The following is a 17,055-nucleotide window of genomic DNA, read 5'->3' on the forward strand; positions in this document are numbered from 1 at the left end:
TCACTGCTAATCGCTAAGGGATCAAACCAGAATTCCCCTATTGTGCTCACCCTATTAGCATATGTCCCGACTGGGATGATTGGCGCTCTGCTAATCATAGCCATCTGCCAAATGCATCGATTAGCTGGATCGAATGAAAGATTACATTTATTCATATAATCGGACCCCAGGATGTGTTCAGCGCTTGGGGGAAGGTCAAGTAACACTACCGGATGGTCACACACCATGTTACCTAGACAGATCTGTACGGGGCTTGTGATGCGTCCCTCCTGCATGTGTCCTGTGAATCCGCTGAGTGTAATTGTGCCCGTTGGCCATGGGATGTCTGTTTTTAATTTGGATTAGTTTAGGGTAGTTTGGAATTCTACGAGGTGGCCTCTTACCTCGCCGTTAACTAGGGGTCGCCCTATCCTATCCCACCTGGTGCTACAGATCCAGGTTGGGGAGGCCGGGCACTGTCAATCTGGGGTTCCATAGGCAGGGACAGTTGGATACAGTGATGGGCTCGTGCTTACGGTATGCATGGGGTGACCGGGACCTTCCATCCGTGGTGGACGGTGTTCTCTCTCGTACCTAGGAGCTGCCCTAACTGGTGGAGCTGGTGGTCCTGGTAGTCTCGGGGACCGTGTATATGGTGGCGGGGGTCTCCTACAATCTCGAGCGAAGTGTCCTGGCTGCCCGCAATTAAAACATGTCCCTCTATATCTCCCAGGGGCTGCTGTGTAAGGTGGAGCTGTATTTCTCTGGTATTGGTGATCCCCTCTACCCTCGTTTCTCCATACTGGACCCTGGCTCGCCCTCATCAGAAGCATTCTCGCCTCCCTTTCTGACCGTGACATTGGGGCTCCCTGAACTTCCTGTTCCCAGACCCGAGCTAAGCGTCGGAGAACCCATGCTTCATTGTGTGTGATCTGTGCGGGATCAAAATTGGCACAGGCTTTCTTGCCTTCCTCTGTGGTGTGCGAGACTAATGTCCTCGCCCATTTGGGTGAATCAGCTTCATTTAATCTAGCCCGATCTAATTCCCCATATACTCCCGTGAAGTGGATCCATAAACGACCGGCAAAGGCAGTCGGATGTTCCCCTTTCCTCTGTCTACATTTATTTAACCCATCTACAGGATCCCCTTTATTAAATCCTACCGCAGTCAATATCGCTTCCTTAATTTCGTTTAAGGTTCCTTCCCCGACATTTTGAGGGGCTGGCAGGGCAGACCACACAGACTTGCTTAAGCACATGACTATCAGCTTCACCTCTTCCCTTTCATCTAGTCCATGCATTATCTTCTATAGAACATAGAACAGTACAGCACAGAACAGGCCCTTCGGCCCATGATGTTGTGCCGAGCTTTATCTGAAACCAAGATCAAGCTATCCCACTCCCTATCATCCTGGTGTGCTCCATGTGCCTATCCAATAACCACTTAAATGTTCCTAAAGTCTCTGACTCCACTATCACTGCAGGCAGTCCATTCCACACCCCAACCACTCTCTGCGTAAAGAACCTACCTCTGATATCCTTCCTATATCTCCCACCATAAACCCTATAGTTATGCCCCCTTGTAATAGCTCCATCCACCCGAGGAAATAGTCTTTGAACGTTCACTCTATCTATCCCCTTCATCATTTTATAAACCTCTATTAAGTCTTCCCTCAGCCTCTTCCGCTCCAGAGAGAACAGCCCTAGCTCCCTCAACCTTTCCTCATAAGACTTACCCTCCAAACCAGGCAGCATCCTGGTAAATCTCCTCTGCACTCTTTCCAGCGCTTCCACATCCTTCTTATAGTGAGGTGACCAGAACTGCACACACTATTCCAAATGTGGTCTCACCAAGGTCCTGTACAGTTGCAGCATAACCCCACGGCTCTTAAACTCCAACCCCCGTTAATAAAAGCTAACACACTATAGGCCTTCTTCACAGCTCTATCCACTTGAGTGGCAACCTTCAGAGATCTGTGGATATGGACCCCAAGATCTCTCTGTTCCTCCACAGTCTTCAGAACCCTACCTTTGACCCTGTAATCCACATTTAAATTAGTCCTACCAAAATGAATCACCTCACATTTATCAGGGTTAAACTCCATTTGCCATTTTTCAGCCCAGCTTTGCATCCTATCTATGTCTCTTTGCAGCCTACAACAGCCCTCCACCTCATCCACTACTCCACCAATCTTGGTGTCATCAGCAAATTTACTGATCCACCCTTCAGCCCCCTCCTCTAAGTCATTAATGAAAACCACAAAGAGCAGAGGACCAAGCACTGATCCCCGTGGCACCGGATCCGCTAGCAACCTGCCTCCAGTCCAGTTCTACTGCCTACAATCCTCAAAGAAACTGTGGATCAGCCGATGGCTCAAAGGTTGTGATTTTATTTGCGATTTCGGCCAATTGTGCCACCGTAAACGGGGTTGTGTATGTAACAGCTGGGGCCTGAGATTCTCCCAGTCGTCACTGGATGCATCGTTACTGGAGGTGACTCTGGGGGCGCAGTGGGTATGATTTCCCCTGGGAAAGATGGTGGTGGACCCCAATCCTCGGTTTGCGTAACATAAAGTCTAGCATTCTCCTTTAACACTCCCCAATCTGCATTCTCCATCTCCTCTGCCTCTACAGTCCCAAAGGTACACATAAATCCGTTCTGAACCGATAATAGGGATTCCAGCCGTGAAATTTCTCGCTGGCATTTGGAGTGGTCAGCGGTTGCCTGTCTCTGTTCTTTACTGGCTTGATGTAGTGCTTTTATTGCCGCCTGCAGATTGGTGCACTTAGCTTCCAATCGTGCTACTACTGCTCAGCTTCACCTATGGCCAAGACAGCGCGCTGGGCGTCTTGGTAGGCTCTCTCATACTGGGTTTGAAAATTGCCCAGATGTAATAAATTTGCCTGGTTGGTTCTGCTTAATTCATCCACCTCTGTCCTTTTCGGCTCTTATCAGCTCTATCTTCTCCTGCTGCTGTTTCCTTAGTTTCTTAATCTCCTCCCCCTTTTCCTCCTGTGCTTGATTCGATTCCTCCAGTTCCTTACGAACTGTGTTTAACTCCTTTTCTGTTCCTAGCAGCTGTCCTAAGAAGCTCACAATGGCAATTTCTTTCTCACTTTTGTCTGCCCGTTTTCCCTGAACTTTCCTTAGATCATCCCAGTACTTCTGCCCTCGGGATCCCGGTCCCGTCTCAGTATTGGCACAAGATTCTGTCCATAGGGGCCACCCTTTCTTCTTAATAAATTCCCTGATTTTTACTTCCCATATGGGACACTTCTCTGTCTCTGTGCTGTTTCCTGCCATTCTATATTCAACGTAAAGGGGTAGGGAGTTGATCGGACTGCAGGTACGGCTTTGGGCTATGTTCCGGTCTAATGTAAACCTACGGAGTTTACTCTATCCTCCTTGTTAGTAACAATGCATGCACAATAAACAATTTCCCGAAAGCAGTTATTTGTCCAATAAGGAGTTTACACCTGTTGGCTTTGAGTTTTAAATAATCGTTTAATATAGATTCTGCGGGATTCAACATCGGAGCAAAAAAGTTACTTCTTGTCGATGTCCCGGCAGAGTCGCCAATTGTTGTGCCTGCCGCACAGTCTGGTTTAACCCTTATACGGTGGACAAATAACTGCGAGTAGACGTCTGGTTAGTTCAATCAATATTTATTTAAGGTCAATAATCAAGATTAATATCAATAAACACCCACCCAACCAACAATAAGTTATCTTACAGAAAATACGAGAGTTCAAGTCCAATACAAGACCTTGACTTAACTTTGCATGACTGGCAAGTACCCAAGCAGATATTGGCCTTTATCTGTGCGCTAGTCTCGGTCGTCCTCTGCGTAGTCTGGTCCTTTGATCTGGTCTGGCGCACTGGCTCTGGTCTTCCTTCCTTCTTGGGTGTGATGGCTCTCCTCGTGCTGGTCATCGCTGGCGATGGTCACCGGTGTTGTAGCTCGTTCGTGGGGTCAGAGAGAGAGAGAAAGAGATTCTTGGTTGCGTAGCATCCTTTATACTCCGTTGGGTTTTGCGCTCCTTTTGCCATTACCAATCAATCGATCAGGACTTGATCACCCTGATCGATAAAGTCCAATCGGGTGCTGCCACACCAATCTCTGGGTGTGTCCCCAATGGCCATGTCTGCAGGTGCTGGGGGCACGTAGGGTTCATACCTCCCTCCCAATTAAGGGGTTACGGCGCCCTTATGTCTGGTAAACAATCCAGTTTGACCAGAAAGTCTCTTTTGTCTTGGAGATGACCCATATCCTGTGTATTCAGTCGTCTGGGTTGCAGCCTGTTTGTCTCTGTCTTTTAGGCTGCAGTCTGTCATTTTAGTTCTTGCCCAATTGTCCCAGAGTGCTTTACAAATCGCCATTTTAGATGGCCCTTTTGGCCACAATGCTGAAAAATTAGGTTCCTGCCACTGTTTCAATAAATATTGATTATTTGCAGAAGGGACAGCAACTAAGCTTACCAAATTTTCTTTAACCAAGCATAGTGAAAAATTCTACAATGTAGCAAAGTAGTTAACAAGCTGCATAGAGTTCTGTGCAATTTGGGAAATTGGACCAAGAAATGAGTGTCATTTGATGTAGAGAAATCTGAAGTGGATTGGAGGAGGCAAACAAGAGTATAAATTAAAGGCAGGAATCTCCGTGGGGTGACGAAGGGACATCGTGACTCGAAATATTGGCTCTATTGTTTAAGAGTACAAAGTAAATGGAAACTCTCTCCAGTAAATGGCACATGAGAAAAGTACTCAAACTGTTAGCACCATGTGTATTCGTCGTGGAAAGAGCAAACAGGATCCTTGATGAAATAACTCATGGGGTATAGAGCTCAAATATCAGGGGTCACTGTTAATTTATATTTCCAGTTTTGGGCACCCTTCAACATCCTGGAGTTGGAGGAGGTATAGAGAAATTTGACATGGGATTGGGCAAATGGCCTACGAGAAAAGCAAATGAAGACATAAGGAGTGCTTACGTTAGGAGAAAGGCCATTTAGAATTATCCTTATTGAGATATTTAACATCCCAAAAGAAGTAAATAAATTCCAAACTGACTTGTTAATATTTGCCGAAGGACAAGGAGGCTAAGGTTCATGTTATAGATAAGGAAATGGTGAACACATACCTAAGATATAACTTAATGCAAAGAATAATGAAAAGGTTGAATAATCTAATGAGGGAGGCTGTGTAAGTTAGAAGATTAATGCATTCCAGGAAAATTATGAATACCCTTATGGCAAGCCAGGCTACTTGGGGGTGAGAGATAAAGTGGGGATGAAATCCCTGACCTTTGGATGGATGTGCCTTCTCTCGGCCGGCACAGACCATTGTTTTCAGGGATATTGGGGGAAAGAGTAAGTTCAGTGATTGATACCTGTCATGGGTGCTCATGGGTTGCTTAATTGACGCGAGCCTTCCACCAACTAAACAGAAGCAGTTAAGTTGACATAGATATTGATTCCACAATGTAGCTATGCTATCTCAATGCTCTCTTGAAATGATAAAGTAACCAGGAACCTAAAATCCTTTGTTTTTTGTGATCAATAGTTTTAACTATTTTTTTCACAGGAAGCAGACACACAATGGATGACAGTCTTGCTGAAGTGTTTGATCGGACTGCTTATGGTGAATATGAATCGTATCCTGAAGAGACAAGGAGTCCCCAATACGACAGTGGTAATCCTAATTTTTTGGATTAAATCATTGTTTCTGTCCTGATGACATTGTAGATAATGTACAGCATGCAGTTTAGTACTAACCCATTCAGACTAGAAGATCCCAATTTTTATTGCAAGCCTTTGCTTTGTTACTTTCTCTGCTGGGACAGCAGCATGGATGCTAGAATTAGCCACTTTGATCTGGGGATATCAAGGAGTAAAATTCATCAGAATTTCTGCTATCTAGTGATGTCTGCTGGGAAAGGTTATTGACCGTGGTTTATACCAGGTACTTTCTGGTGAAATGGCCCATTAGCACTCATTATCTTTACTCACCACAAGAATGATCACTTAGCCAAGGTAGGCCTACCTACACCTATAGAATATTAAACCAAAAATCTGTATCCTTAGAAATTGGAGAAAAATAGTTTAAAAGTAGTATTCTCAGCATTTGACCTATATTCTAATGTACACCTTGGCTTCAATTTGATTTAGATCTTTAATTATTGACAACTTAGGTCCTGATCACATTGAATGGTGGAGTAGACTCAGTGGGCTGAATGGTCTACTTCTGCTCCTATGTCTAATGGTCTAAAAAGCTGAATTACCGGTGATCATCTTCCACTCTCATATGCAAGCCCTTTTCTGGAATGTGTTGACTAAAGAATAGAGATTGCAGTTAATGTTTTTAAACTCCACTGATAAAAATGTAACATTGTCATCCAGGGTTTAGTGTTAGGTTTATCAGTGGCCCTATAAATTCATTTTGACACAATCCTAGTAGTCGTATCAGGACCATGGAGCTATCCTTATTAGAATTTGCGAGGTCTCATTTGCCGGTGAATTTTAAGTATCACTAGAGGAGCATCTCTGGTGCCCTACCTGCTCCATGCAGCTCGAGAATATGATACATCAGCCACAGTAGCAGGTTTCCCAGGCATTCCCACCCCTGCCACACAACCAACCTTCACTATGCACCCCTTAATCCTTGTGCAATGGGGTTAATCTATTTTCTTAAAAATATATGCCTTTTGGGCATCAAACTGAGCTGGTCTAGCAGGAATTCCAGTGCAGACAAACTCCTCCCTAATTTCGCTTGTTGACAACGTTTGTCTTGTTCTGTTCTCAAAGACACAAAAATCAAAGGCTTGGCACAACCAGACCTCTGCCTTTGCCAGAAGCTTCAAGTGGAATTGTGGCACGGGACTGATCAAACTCTTGTGCGTTTTCATTCCCGATGACCTGAAGTTGAATACAGAGGCTACAATATCAAAATTTTCACAAGACTTAATATGCTGCCCTGCTAAGGTGTATCCAAATTGCTCATGCAAATGGTAATAAAGATATTTAGTAAGGTAATATCACAGTCCAAAGATGTGCAGGTTAGGTTGATTGGCCATGCTAAATTGCCCCTTAGTGTCCCGGGATGTGTAGGTTAGAGGGATTGGCGGGGTAAATATGTGGGGTTATGGGGATAGGACCTACGCGGGATTGTTGTCGGTGCTGATTCGATGGGCCGAATGGTCTCCTTCGGCACTGTCGGGATTCTATGATACCAAAGATGAGAGGTTTTAGTTATGAGAAGAGATTTGAGCAAGAAACTGTTTTCACTGGAACAGAATGAGTTAAGAGATGATCTAAGGAAAGTTTTCAAGGATTTTAGTAAGGCAAATAGGAAGAAACTATTTCTACTGATCAATAGGTTTGTAACTAGAGGGTAAAAACTTAATACCACCAGGGAGTCAGTGAATATAGTTAGCAGAGATATAAGGATATGAAATGTCCTATCCAAAATAGTATAAAATTGACTTTGAAATGGAGGAAAAACAAAATAAATAAAGGACAGGTGAATGGGAATTAAAAAGGACAGTGGGTCTTGTGATTGCTACCTGTACTGTAATGACCTTTAGAGGGACAATGAATCCAGTGGTTGCCGCCTGTACTGTAATGTCCTTTGATCATACGGATATGTCAATATTAATCATAGAATCCCTACAGTGCTGAAGGAGACCATTCGGCCCATTGAGTCTGCACCGACTCTCTGACAGACTGTTACCCAGGCCTTCTCCCCCGCCCTATCCCTGTAACGCATTTAGCATGGCTAATCTATCTGACCTACATACCTTGGACTGTGGGAGAAAACCCATGCAGACACGGGAAGAACGTGCAAACTCCACATAATCACCCAAGGCTGGAACTGAACATGGGTCCCTGGTGCTGTCAGGCAGCAGTGCAAACCACTGTGCTACCATGCTGCCCAATGATAAAGGCAGATTTTTGATCATTTCACCATACTAATTTATATTAAATGTTTGAATGATAGTATCATTGATTACATTTTTTTTAAGGACTTGACTATTTGTGTTTTCTTTTAGTATTTCAAGAAGAGTCAGAGAAAATAAAAAATGAATCTTTTGTGCAGCCTTATATAAACCCTGGGCAAAGGTAACATAATTAATAGATTAATTATACATTGTAGTCTAAGCACAATATATGCTATGCAAATATTTACCTAATGTTCACATTTTGGTCTTTATAGGAGGAGGCGGGAGATAATATAACTTGCTGTGGATGGTCACGGCTCTTTCAATTTTCTATTAATATTTGGTCTTGGCGCACTTGAGTGTGTTATCCGGTCATTGAATCTTGGCAATTTAGAGAAATCAAATTCAACAACTCCAGCAGATTGTAGGAAGGAGATTTTCATCAGCACTGTTGGCAGCAGTGCAAAAATGAAGTCTTCATCCACTGGCTCTCCAGACACAAGATAGGAAAAAGTTTTGGCCATAGGTCTCCATTTGTGTGCTACCATTCTGTCATCTGAACATCCAATGTTTTATAATCTTTAAGTTACTGTTAACTAAAGAACACTGTCTGACCACTCAGTGAAGTTCTTTGTATGGATTTAATCCCTTTAGTTACTGAAAGAACTGTTCCACTTTCAAAATGTAAATGTACTTTCATTTAATATCTACAGAAAAAAAATTAATAGTGTTTTAGCGTTTAATGTTGTGAACTAAAATATGATGAAATCAAAACAGCATCATTTGTGGTGTTTTTTAAAAAAAAAGGTAATCTGATTTGACTTTTTGGAGTCCTTGATATTTTTCCAGTGCTGTGTAAAAGTTGGGGGGTAAAGTGTGCCGTGTACCAATTTAATCCCAACTATGCGTATATCGTGGATTTTGTGGAATTTCACGATCTGTTTATGGAACTATATTTAATTTGAGCTTTTTAAGCAGATGCGATTGTCTTTAAACTGTATAATATCCACCACCACATCATGACAGATTGGGTTTGTATTCGTTGGAATTTAGAAGGCTGAGGGGAGATCTTATAGAGACCTATAAGATAATGAAGGGGCTGGATAGGGTAGAGATGGAGAGATTCTTTCCACTTAGAAAGGAAACTAGAACTAGAGGGCACAGCCTCAAAATAAAGGGGGGTCAGTTTAGGACAGAGTTGAGGAGGAACTTCTTCTCTCAGAGGGTGGTGAATCTCTGGAATTCTCTGCCCACTGAAGTGGTGGAGGCTACCTCGTTGAATATGTTTAAATCACGGATAGATGGATTCCTGATCGGTAAGGGAATTAGGGGTTATAGGGATCAGGCGGGTAAGTGGAACTGATCCACTTCAGATCAGCTATGATCTTATTGAATGGCGGGGCAGGCTCGAGGGGCTAGATGGCCTACTCCTGCTCCTATTTCTTATGTTCTTATGACAATGTTAAGTATAACGCAAGTAAAAATTTAATAAATAATATAACTTTGTAACTATTATTTTGTTTATAGGAAGAATACAGTTTTAAACTTCCCTCATGTTGAGGTGGTCCGTAACAAGGAAGAGAGAAGAAAAATGCATGGGCATACATGCAAAGAATGTGAAGTCGTAAGTACTGGCTAAGCACATTGCAAGACCTGTTCTGGGCTTGTCTATTCTCTTCAGCTCACCTTGCCTTTTATGGCTTAAAGGGGTCATTTTCATTTTTCAAAGAAGTTGCCATCTTGTAAGCAAAGATGGAAATTATTAAAATTCATCGAGTCCATTCTGGCTTTGTTATTAGTTTATCTTTTAAAAAACTAAGAACTTTCAGATTTAGGGATTAAAAAAAATATCAAATGCAAGATAGAATCATATTGCAAATCATAAATAGTCAGAATTTACCAAATATCAGTAAATATTGTCATCGAAAAAAGGAATTTATGTCTTTAGCAATGCTTGGGTACAAAAGATCCCAGAAGGATATAGATAGGCTGGAAATTTGGGCAAAGAAATGGCAGATGGAGTTCAATCCTGATGAATGCGAAGTGATGCATTTTGGTAGAAATAATGTGGGGAGGAGCTATACGATAAATGGCAGAACCATAAAGGGTGTAGATACGCAGAGGGACCTGGGTGTGCAAGTCCACAGATCCTTGAAGGTGACGTCACAGGTGGAGAAGGTGGTGAAGAAGGCATATGGCATGCTTGCCTTTATAGGACGGGGCATAGAGTATAAAAGTTGGGGTCTGATGTTGCAGATGTATAGAACGTTGTTCGGCCGCATTTGGAATACTGCGTCCAGTTCTGGTCGCCACACTACCAGAAGGACGTGGAGGCTTTGGAGAGAGTACAGAGGAGGTTTACCAGGATGTTGCCTGGTATGGAGGGGCTTAGTTATGAGGAGAGATTGGGTAAGCTGGGGTTGTTCTCCCTGGAAAGACGGAGGATGAGGGGAGACTTAATAGAGGTGTATAAAATTATGAAAGGCATAGATAGGGTGAACGGTGGGAAGCTTTTCCCCAGGTCGGTGGTGACGTTCACGAGGGGTCATAGGTTCAAGGTGAAGGGGGGGAGGTTTAACACAGATATCAGAAGGACATATTTTACACAGAGGGTGGTGGGGGCCTGGAATGTGCTGCCAGGCAAGGTGGTGGAGGCGGACACACTGGGAACGTTTAAGACTTATCTAGACAGCCATATGAACGGAGTGGGAATGGAGGGATACAAAAGAGTGGTCTAGTTTGGACCAGGGAGTGGCGCGGGCTTGGAGGGCCGAAGGGCCTGTTCCTGTGCTGTATTCTTTGTTTGTTCTTTGTTCTTTGAAGTTGGAAATAAAAATGGAAAATGCTAGAAGTATACAACAGGTAATGGTCAATCTTTGAACTTTAAGCATGGTCAACTTGACTATCATGTTTGAGAGCAGGATTAGGGTTGTGGCAACAATGTTGATAATGTAAAATTAAATTTTAAATTGATGTGGGACCACATTTTTTCAGGATTTTACATTGCACTCCTCCTATATCGAGGCAGTCAAGGCTGAAAATCATAACTAGATTCAGTGGATCATGTCAGGTCCCTGTGGTTTTTCCATCCAAATCTCTAGACAGACGCATGCAAATATGAGATGATTAGACCCAATGTAATTCCCCATTTATGTCTTTAGCAATGCTTGGGTACAAAAGATCCCAGCTGTTTAGAATTTGCTCGTTTTGTTGAAGATTGGTGTTTCTGTACTACGTGGGAACCCAGTCTGTTACAAATCATTTGGTGAATTTTTTGAAGACTTGTTCTGAGTTGATTCATGCTGTGGCTCGCTCCTGTTCAAATTTTGAAGATGGGTGACCCAGTAACTCTGGCACAAGTTTAGACACTTCATTTTGTTAATTACCTTGCCCTCGGATTTCAGATCGGGTGAGTAGCACTTTGGGCCAGTGGGTGGAAATCCCATCACTTCATAGATGCACTGACCCTGTAAGCCCTGAGGAATTCCAAAGCTACTACTTTCAATATACATTTATATATTTTTTAATGATGGTGACAAATCTGCTTATGTACAAGTTTTAATCCTTATTAATCGGACTACAATATCGGTGGCACCGTGGTTAGCACTGCTGCCTCTCAGCCCCAGGGACCTGGGTTCAATTCTGGCCTTGTGTGACTGTGGAGTTTGCAGGTTCTCCCCATGTCTGTGTGGGTTTCCTTCGGGTGCCCCAGTTTGCTCCCACAGTCCAAAGATGTGCAGATTAAGTAGATTGGCTATGCTAAATTGCCCCTTTTGTATCCCAAGATGTGTTGGTTAGATGGATTAGTCATTGGAAATGTATGGGGTTACGGGGATAGGGTGGGGAAGAGGACTTGGGCAACATGTTCTGTCGTACAGTCAGTGCACTCGATGGGCCGAATTTTTTTTTTGCACTGTAGGGATTCTATGATCTTCTACCTGCAGGCTCTCCTCATTATCATAGGATTTTATTGTGTATTTAATTTTGCTTGGCATCAATTTAGGGCAAATGACATTGTTTATTATAAGAAAGTACACGAATATTTAAATGAAAATTGTGGTCATATTTTAAACAGAATTATTTTTTGAAACGGTGATTTCGTAAGACACCAAAGCACTCTTCTGTAGAATGCTAGGAAGTTGACTTGATACACCATAGACCAATGATGTGCATAGACCAGCTGTATCCATACAAGTAGAGTGAAATGGTTCTTCTTTCCATGCTGCGCTCTCAGTTTCTGGTAGTTAGTTTAGAACAGAATGAATCCAGTACATTATCGTGTCACTACTTTGAACCACATGGGTGTATACAATTGAGAGGGGTGCACTTGTTATCTCTAAAGAGAAAAAAGACATGAAAAATGTTAAATAAATAAATGTCTTCAAAAGAGGAAAATGCTTTTACTAAATAAAAGAACAGTAGTAACCACAGTCTCTCCCCCTTTGCCTCAGAATGGGGACCTTGTGGTATTCATTATCTGCCTACAATTTAACAGTTAAAATGCAAGCTTGGTGCATGCTAATTATTGTTTGATTTATCTAGTTTCCTTTCAAATATACTTTCTAACCCTGGTAGTTGGGGGTTTGGCTGTTGTTTTCCTTACAATACCTGGTAAAACTTCAGCAACTAACCCTGGGAAAAGGGCACCAAGTTCAGTAGTCATTGCAAGTATATCATTAACTAGAAGGACAAAACTGAAGTGGTTTGTGGAGAAGATTACAGTTTTTAAAAAAACTTTTTATCCACCCACCTATTATTTTTAATGTTTATAAGTTCTCAATGAAATTGTAATGCTAAGAATTCTTTCAAGTCCTGCTTAAAGTTTATAATCGAAAGAGGGAGGTCTGAGATGTTGTTGGTGCTGAGTATTACTTAGCTTTTCATTGAAATGTGTTGTAGAGTTAATTTGCAATTCTGTGTACAAAATTGCAGACTTTATATATTCTAATTCCTTTACCTTTTTATATAAGTATTATGCAGACCTCCCAGAGGAAGAAAGACTGAAAAAATTGGCACATTGCTCCAGACACAGATTCCGATACATTCCCCCAAACACACCTGAGAATTTCTGGGAAGTAGGGTTCCCCTCAACACAAACCTGTGTTGATCGAGGTGAGGAAGTATAGGCTCACTTGGTGGGTCAAGTTTATTTTGCTATCTTTAGTGATATTATTTAACATATAACTCTGTTTGCTTTCAGCAGTGTTGAATTAATGTTATTTTTTTAGTTCATTTTGGTTCATTAGTTCAATAGTTTAATATTGCTCTCCATGTTTTGAGACTTCAATGTTACCACAAGGAAACATAATGTTTGTTGAAAATGCTATTAGCAAGCTAAGTGTAATGGCTGAAGAAACATAGTGATTCTCACACAAAAGGAAACCATTTGGCATGTCAATCCCATGCCGGCTCTCTACAATCGCAGTTTAGCTAGTCCACTCCTCAACTCTTTCCCTGTAGTGCTGCATTTGTTCCCCTTCAAGTGCTTATCCATTTCCCATTGAAAGCCTGACTTTGATGACTGGTGAACACCACAAGGTACCGAGTGTCTTTTAGATGCTGATTAAAGTCCAATTTGGTTTGTAAAATTTCCTTTGCTTTTGTTGGGATTTTTTTTTTTGAAACCTGCATTGAGTTTCATGCCGGTTTTGATTGGGCTATGAGTTTATGAACTGTCTTTATTTGACGTAACTAACCATTTGAACTCATGGAAATCATTGCAAAGTAAGGTTGCTGGATTTTATTCTGGAGTCCAGTTGTAAACACTCAAATGAAGCTATTAGATAAAGAGAGAGCTACAAAGCGAAGGGGCAGTTTGGTCACCAAGAGAAGTGAGGAGGATGGAACATGGGAGAGGGGCTTGGGGAAAACTGTTAAGTCATGCAAGATAACCTACTGAAAATGGGGGACAGGGAATGTTCATTACTTTTATATTGGACAAAGCTAGGATGTATTGAGGGGAAACAGCAAAATTGATCAGAACAGTTATTCTGCGTGTCTTCACCTTGCTGTGGAATAAAACTGTTGGAGAGATTGAAGGAATATATATTAGTTTAGTTTATTAATTAGTGTCACAAGTAGGCTTGCATTAACACTGCAATGAGGTTACTGTTGCCACACTCCGGTGCCTGTTCGGGTACGGTGAGGGAAAATTTAGCATGGCCAATGCACCTAACCAGCATGTCTTTCAGACTGGGAGGAAACCAGAGCACCCGGAGGAAACCCATGCAAACACAGGGAGAACGTGCAGACTCCGCACAGACAGTGACCCAAGCTGGGAATTGAACCTGTGTCCCTGATGGTGTGAGGCTGCAGTGCTAACTACTGTTCCACCGAGCAAGCCATGAATATTAGGTCAAGTTTGCGAAGTGATTGTCGCAACCTCAGTTTATGCTATTTTACGCATAAATATTAGACAGTCTGAGTCAACTTTGGCTAAATGCAAGAGAAACAGTTTGTTTAACAGAGCATCCAACACCATACTATCAACAGTGACCTCCATTTGTAGAACATGTCTACTCATGTACCCTGCCATCCCCAAATCCAGTAGAATATCAAACATATTTCTATCTATAGTATCTACCAGCTCCTTGCTAGATCAAGCCAAAATATATTCATGCCCTCCTCTTTGCTCATAGCTCCAACCTTAATGTATCATTTCTTTGGAAAGGACGTGTGTTTATGCAGCACCTTTCACAATGGCGAAATGTTCCAAAACACTTAAGGACCATGGGGTAATTTTGAATTGTAGGGTGAATGTATGGTGATGTCTCAGGTGGAAATAGGTAATCTCAGTTACAATGCAGATAGGGGTTTGAAAGCTAATCTCGTGGTCAGATATGACACCAAGATTGTGAACTGCAGGGTTCAACCGTAGATGTTTGTCAAAGAAAGGCTTAGAGTTGAGTTTGTGAAGGGGTCAGAAGACATTTGCAGAAGTATTTTCAACATTTAATTGGCTGCTCCTTCAGTACTGGATGTCAAACAAGCAGTCTGACATTCAAAACAGTGGAGGGTCAAGCAAGGTGGTGGTGGTGAGTTAAAGCTGGACTTTTATCAGCTTTTATGTGGAAACTAAACCTTCTGTCATTTTTAAATTCACTTGAAACTTGTTGCCTCACAGCCGACCCACAGCACGTGGACTGCAGCGTTTCAAGAAGGCAGCTCACCACCACCTTCCCAAGGGCAACTAGGGATGGCCAATAAATACTGGCCAGCCAGTGATGCCCATGTCCCATGAATAATTAAAAGAACACTACTGCACATTGGTGCTACATTACCAGCACCAGCTAGTTGGGAAAATATAAGAACTGTCCCTAAATGAATGTTAAAACTATAGGTCTGTAAATTACCAATTAGAAACATGAGGGGCTGTGCCAGGAGCTTGTGTTGACCTTCGTTGCAAGGAATCCAAAGGATGAGAGATGAGTGTCTGTGGGATAGACATTCCGTTGGAAGCTCGGGATCATGTCTACGGACAGAATGAAGGAATTCAGCAAAGTGAGCACCTAGTCTACATTTGGTTTTCCCAATGTTGAGGAGACTACATTCTGAACAGCGAATGCTGTGTATTAAGGAAAGAAGAGATGGTGATAATTCACTATCTTACCCTAATGAGTGTTTGAATCCTGGACAGTGGTAAGGAAAGAAGTGAAAGGTCATGTGTTACATTTCCTGCAGCTGCACAAGTAATTGTTGTGGGAAGGAGAACAAGTGTTAGGGAGTGATCCAGGCTGTCAAAGACTTATTTACAGGTGATACAGATGTTCAGATCAAGTTGTTGGTCATGGTTCAGTGAGCATCACTCTGACTGCTGATTCTTGAAGGTTGTGGGTTCAAATCCCACTCCAGAAACTCAAGTGAAAGATAAGAGAGTAGGTTTAAAGATCAACCACACCTCAAAATAACATTTTTGCCAAGGACAAAATGAAAGGGTCAGGGGGAGTATCAGAAAGAGGCTAACTGGACAAAATATTATAGGCAAAGGAGATTTTTAATTTCATCAGGCAGACCCAACAATGCAAACATTTTTCTATCGTGAAAGTCTCTCCATGAGTATGTGTCTATTTGAAAAACCTAACCTCTACCTATCACAATTGCTGTTTTCCTTTTTCTGGAGAGTTCGCATTGCACCATCTTGTGGTATTTTAGTGAAATAGCAATTTGTAATAAATGTCCCAAACCCTCTATCATGTTCCTTTTAACTATCAAATACGTCTGCTGTTAATTCTCAGGTTACATAAAAGAAGAGAGCACACCTTGCCAGCGCCCAAGACGGAGGCGTCCTTACAATCCAACATTTTTACCAAAGGGAAAGGAACAGAACATAACTTAATCAAATGATTAAGTGACAACTGCAAAACAAAAAGGCTATGCTAAAGAATGTGGTTTAAATTCCTTTTTTGCTTTGAATCTTGTATTGAGAGATTGTTATCCAATTCTTTTAATAACAGTTGTCAAATCTACCCTTTTTCTATGATATTTAAATTATGATTGCTTTTCATCTGTATATTAGGTGGAAACTTTGGCATTTGCACACCCGGCATAAGGTATGGTGCTATTCATTGCACTGGAAATTATGCAGTTACTAAGTGTCTGTAAATATAACTTGAATTTTTGAATGTATGGTAAAGTTGTAGTGATCATTTGATACAATTTATAATAAATAGCACATCAATATAGACGAATAAAAACAAAACACCTTTGAACTCCAGCTTGTTCATAGAGTAATCTTTGTTGCAACAAGCAAGATATGCAAGTCAAATGAAGTGCTGTACTGACCGGTGGAGAGCTGTACAAACTCTGTTCAATCCTTGGTCTGTCCTGAGTTGACCATAGTTATAGTCGGGGCACTCCAATTAGCTTAAAGCATCTTGTTCAGCTCACCACTAATTAGAAGATAAAAGTAGCTATGTTCCTGCTCCTGATTACCACTTAGCCCCTCTAACCTGAAGTTACATACTTGTGGAAGTTTGATGAAGAAAGTATTGACCCAGTTGTGATGAATTCCCTGCCAGCTTTCTCTGCTCAGATTCACAAATACAAAATGTCCACTTTGGCAGGCTGACCCCTTCGGAACCATATCCCAGCAGTTCAGTGCAGTCAAGAGAAAGGGATACATAAATAGAAAACAAATTCA

The 17,055-nt window shown here is 41.9% G+C and overlaps 1 protein-coding gene across 8 annotated transcripts in view; it reads left to right on the forward strand.

Annotated features, from left to right (window-relative positions):
• Positions 1 to 16,628, forward strand: part of rbbp8 (retinoblastoma binding protein 8) — a 147,111-nt gene extending 130,483 nt beyond the window's left edge. For 7 of the 8 annotated variants that reach the window (XM_078216441.1, XM_078216443.1, XM_078216439.1 and 4 more), the window contains 5 exons: positions 5,564 to 5,671; positions 8,028 to 8,097; positions 9,444 to 9,540; positions 12,887 to 13,028; positions 16,151 to 16,628. In XM_078216441.1, the coding sequence (XP_078072567.1) occupies positions 5,564 to 5,671; positions 8,028 to 8,097; positions 9,444 to 9,540; positions 12,887 to 13,028; positions 16,151 to 16,251 (518 nt within the window). In that variant the 3' untranslated portion in view covers positions 16,252 to 16,628. The remainder of the gene's footprint in view (positions 1 to 5,563; positions 5,672 to 8,027; positions 8,098 to 9,443; positions 9,541 to 12,886; positions 13,029 to 16,150) is intronic. The other variant, XM_078216445.1, reaches the window with a different exon arrangement.
• Positions 16,629 to 17,055: the final 427 nt, after the last annotated feature.

The sequence above is a fragment of the Mustelus asterias genome, chromosome 7 (genome assembly GCF_964213995.1).
Source record: "Mustelus asterias chromosome 7, sMusAst1.hap1.1, whole genome shotgun sequence".
NCBI lineage: Eukaryota > Metazoa > Chordata > Chondrichthyes > Carcharhiniformes > Triakidae > Mustelus > Mustelus asterias.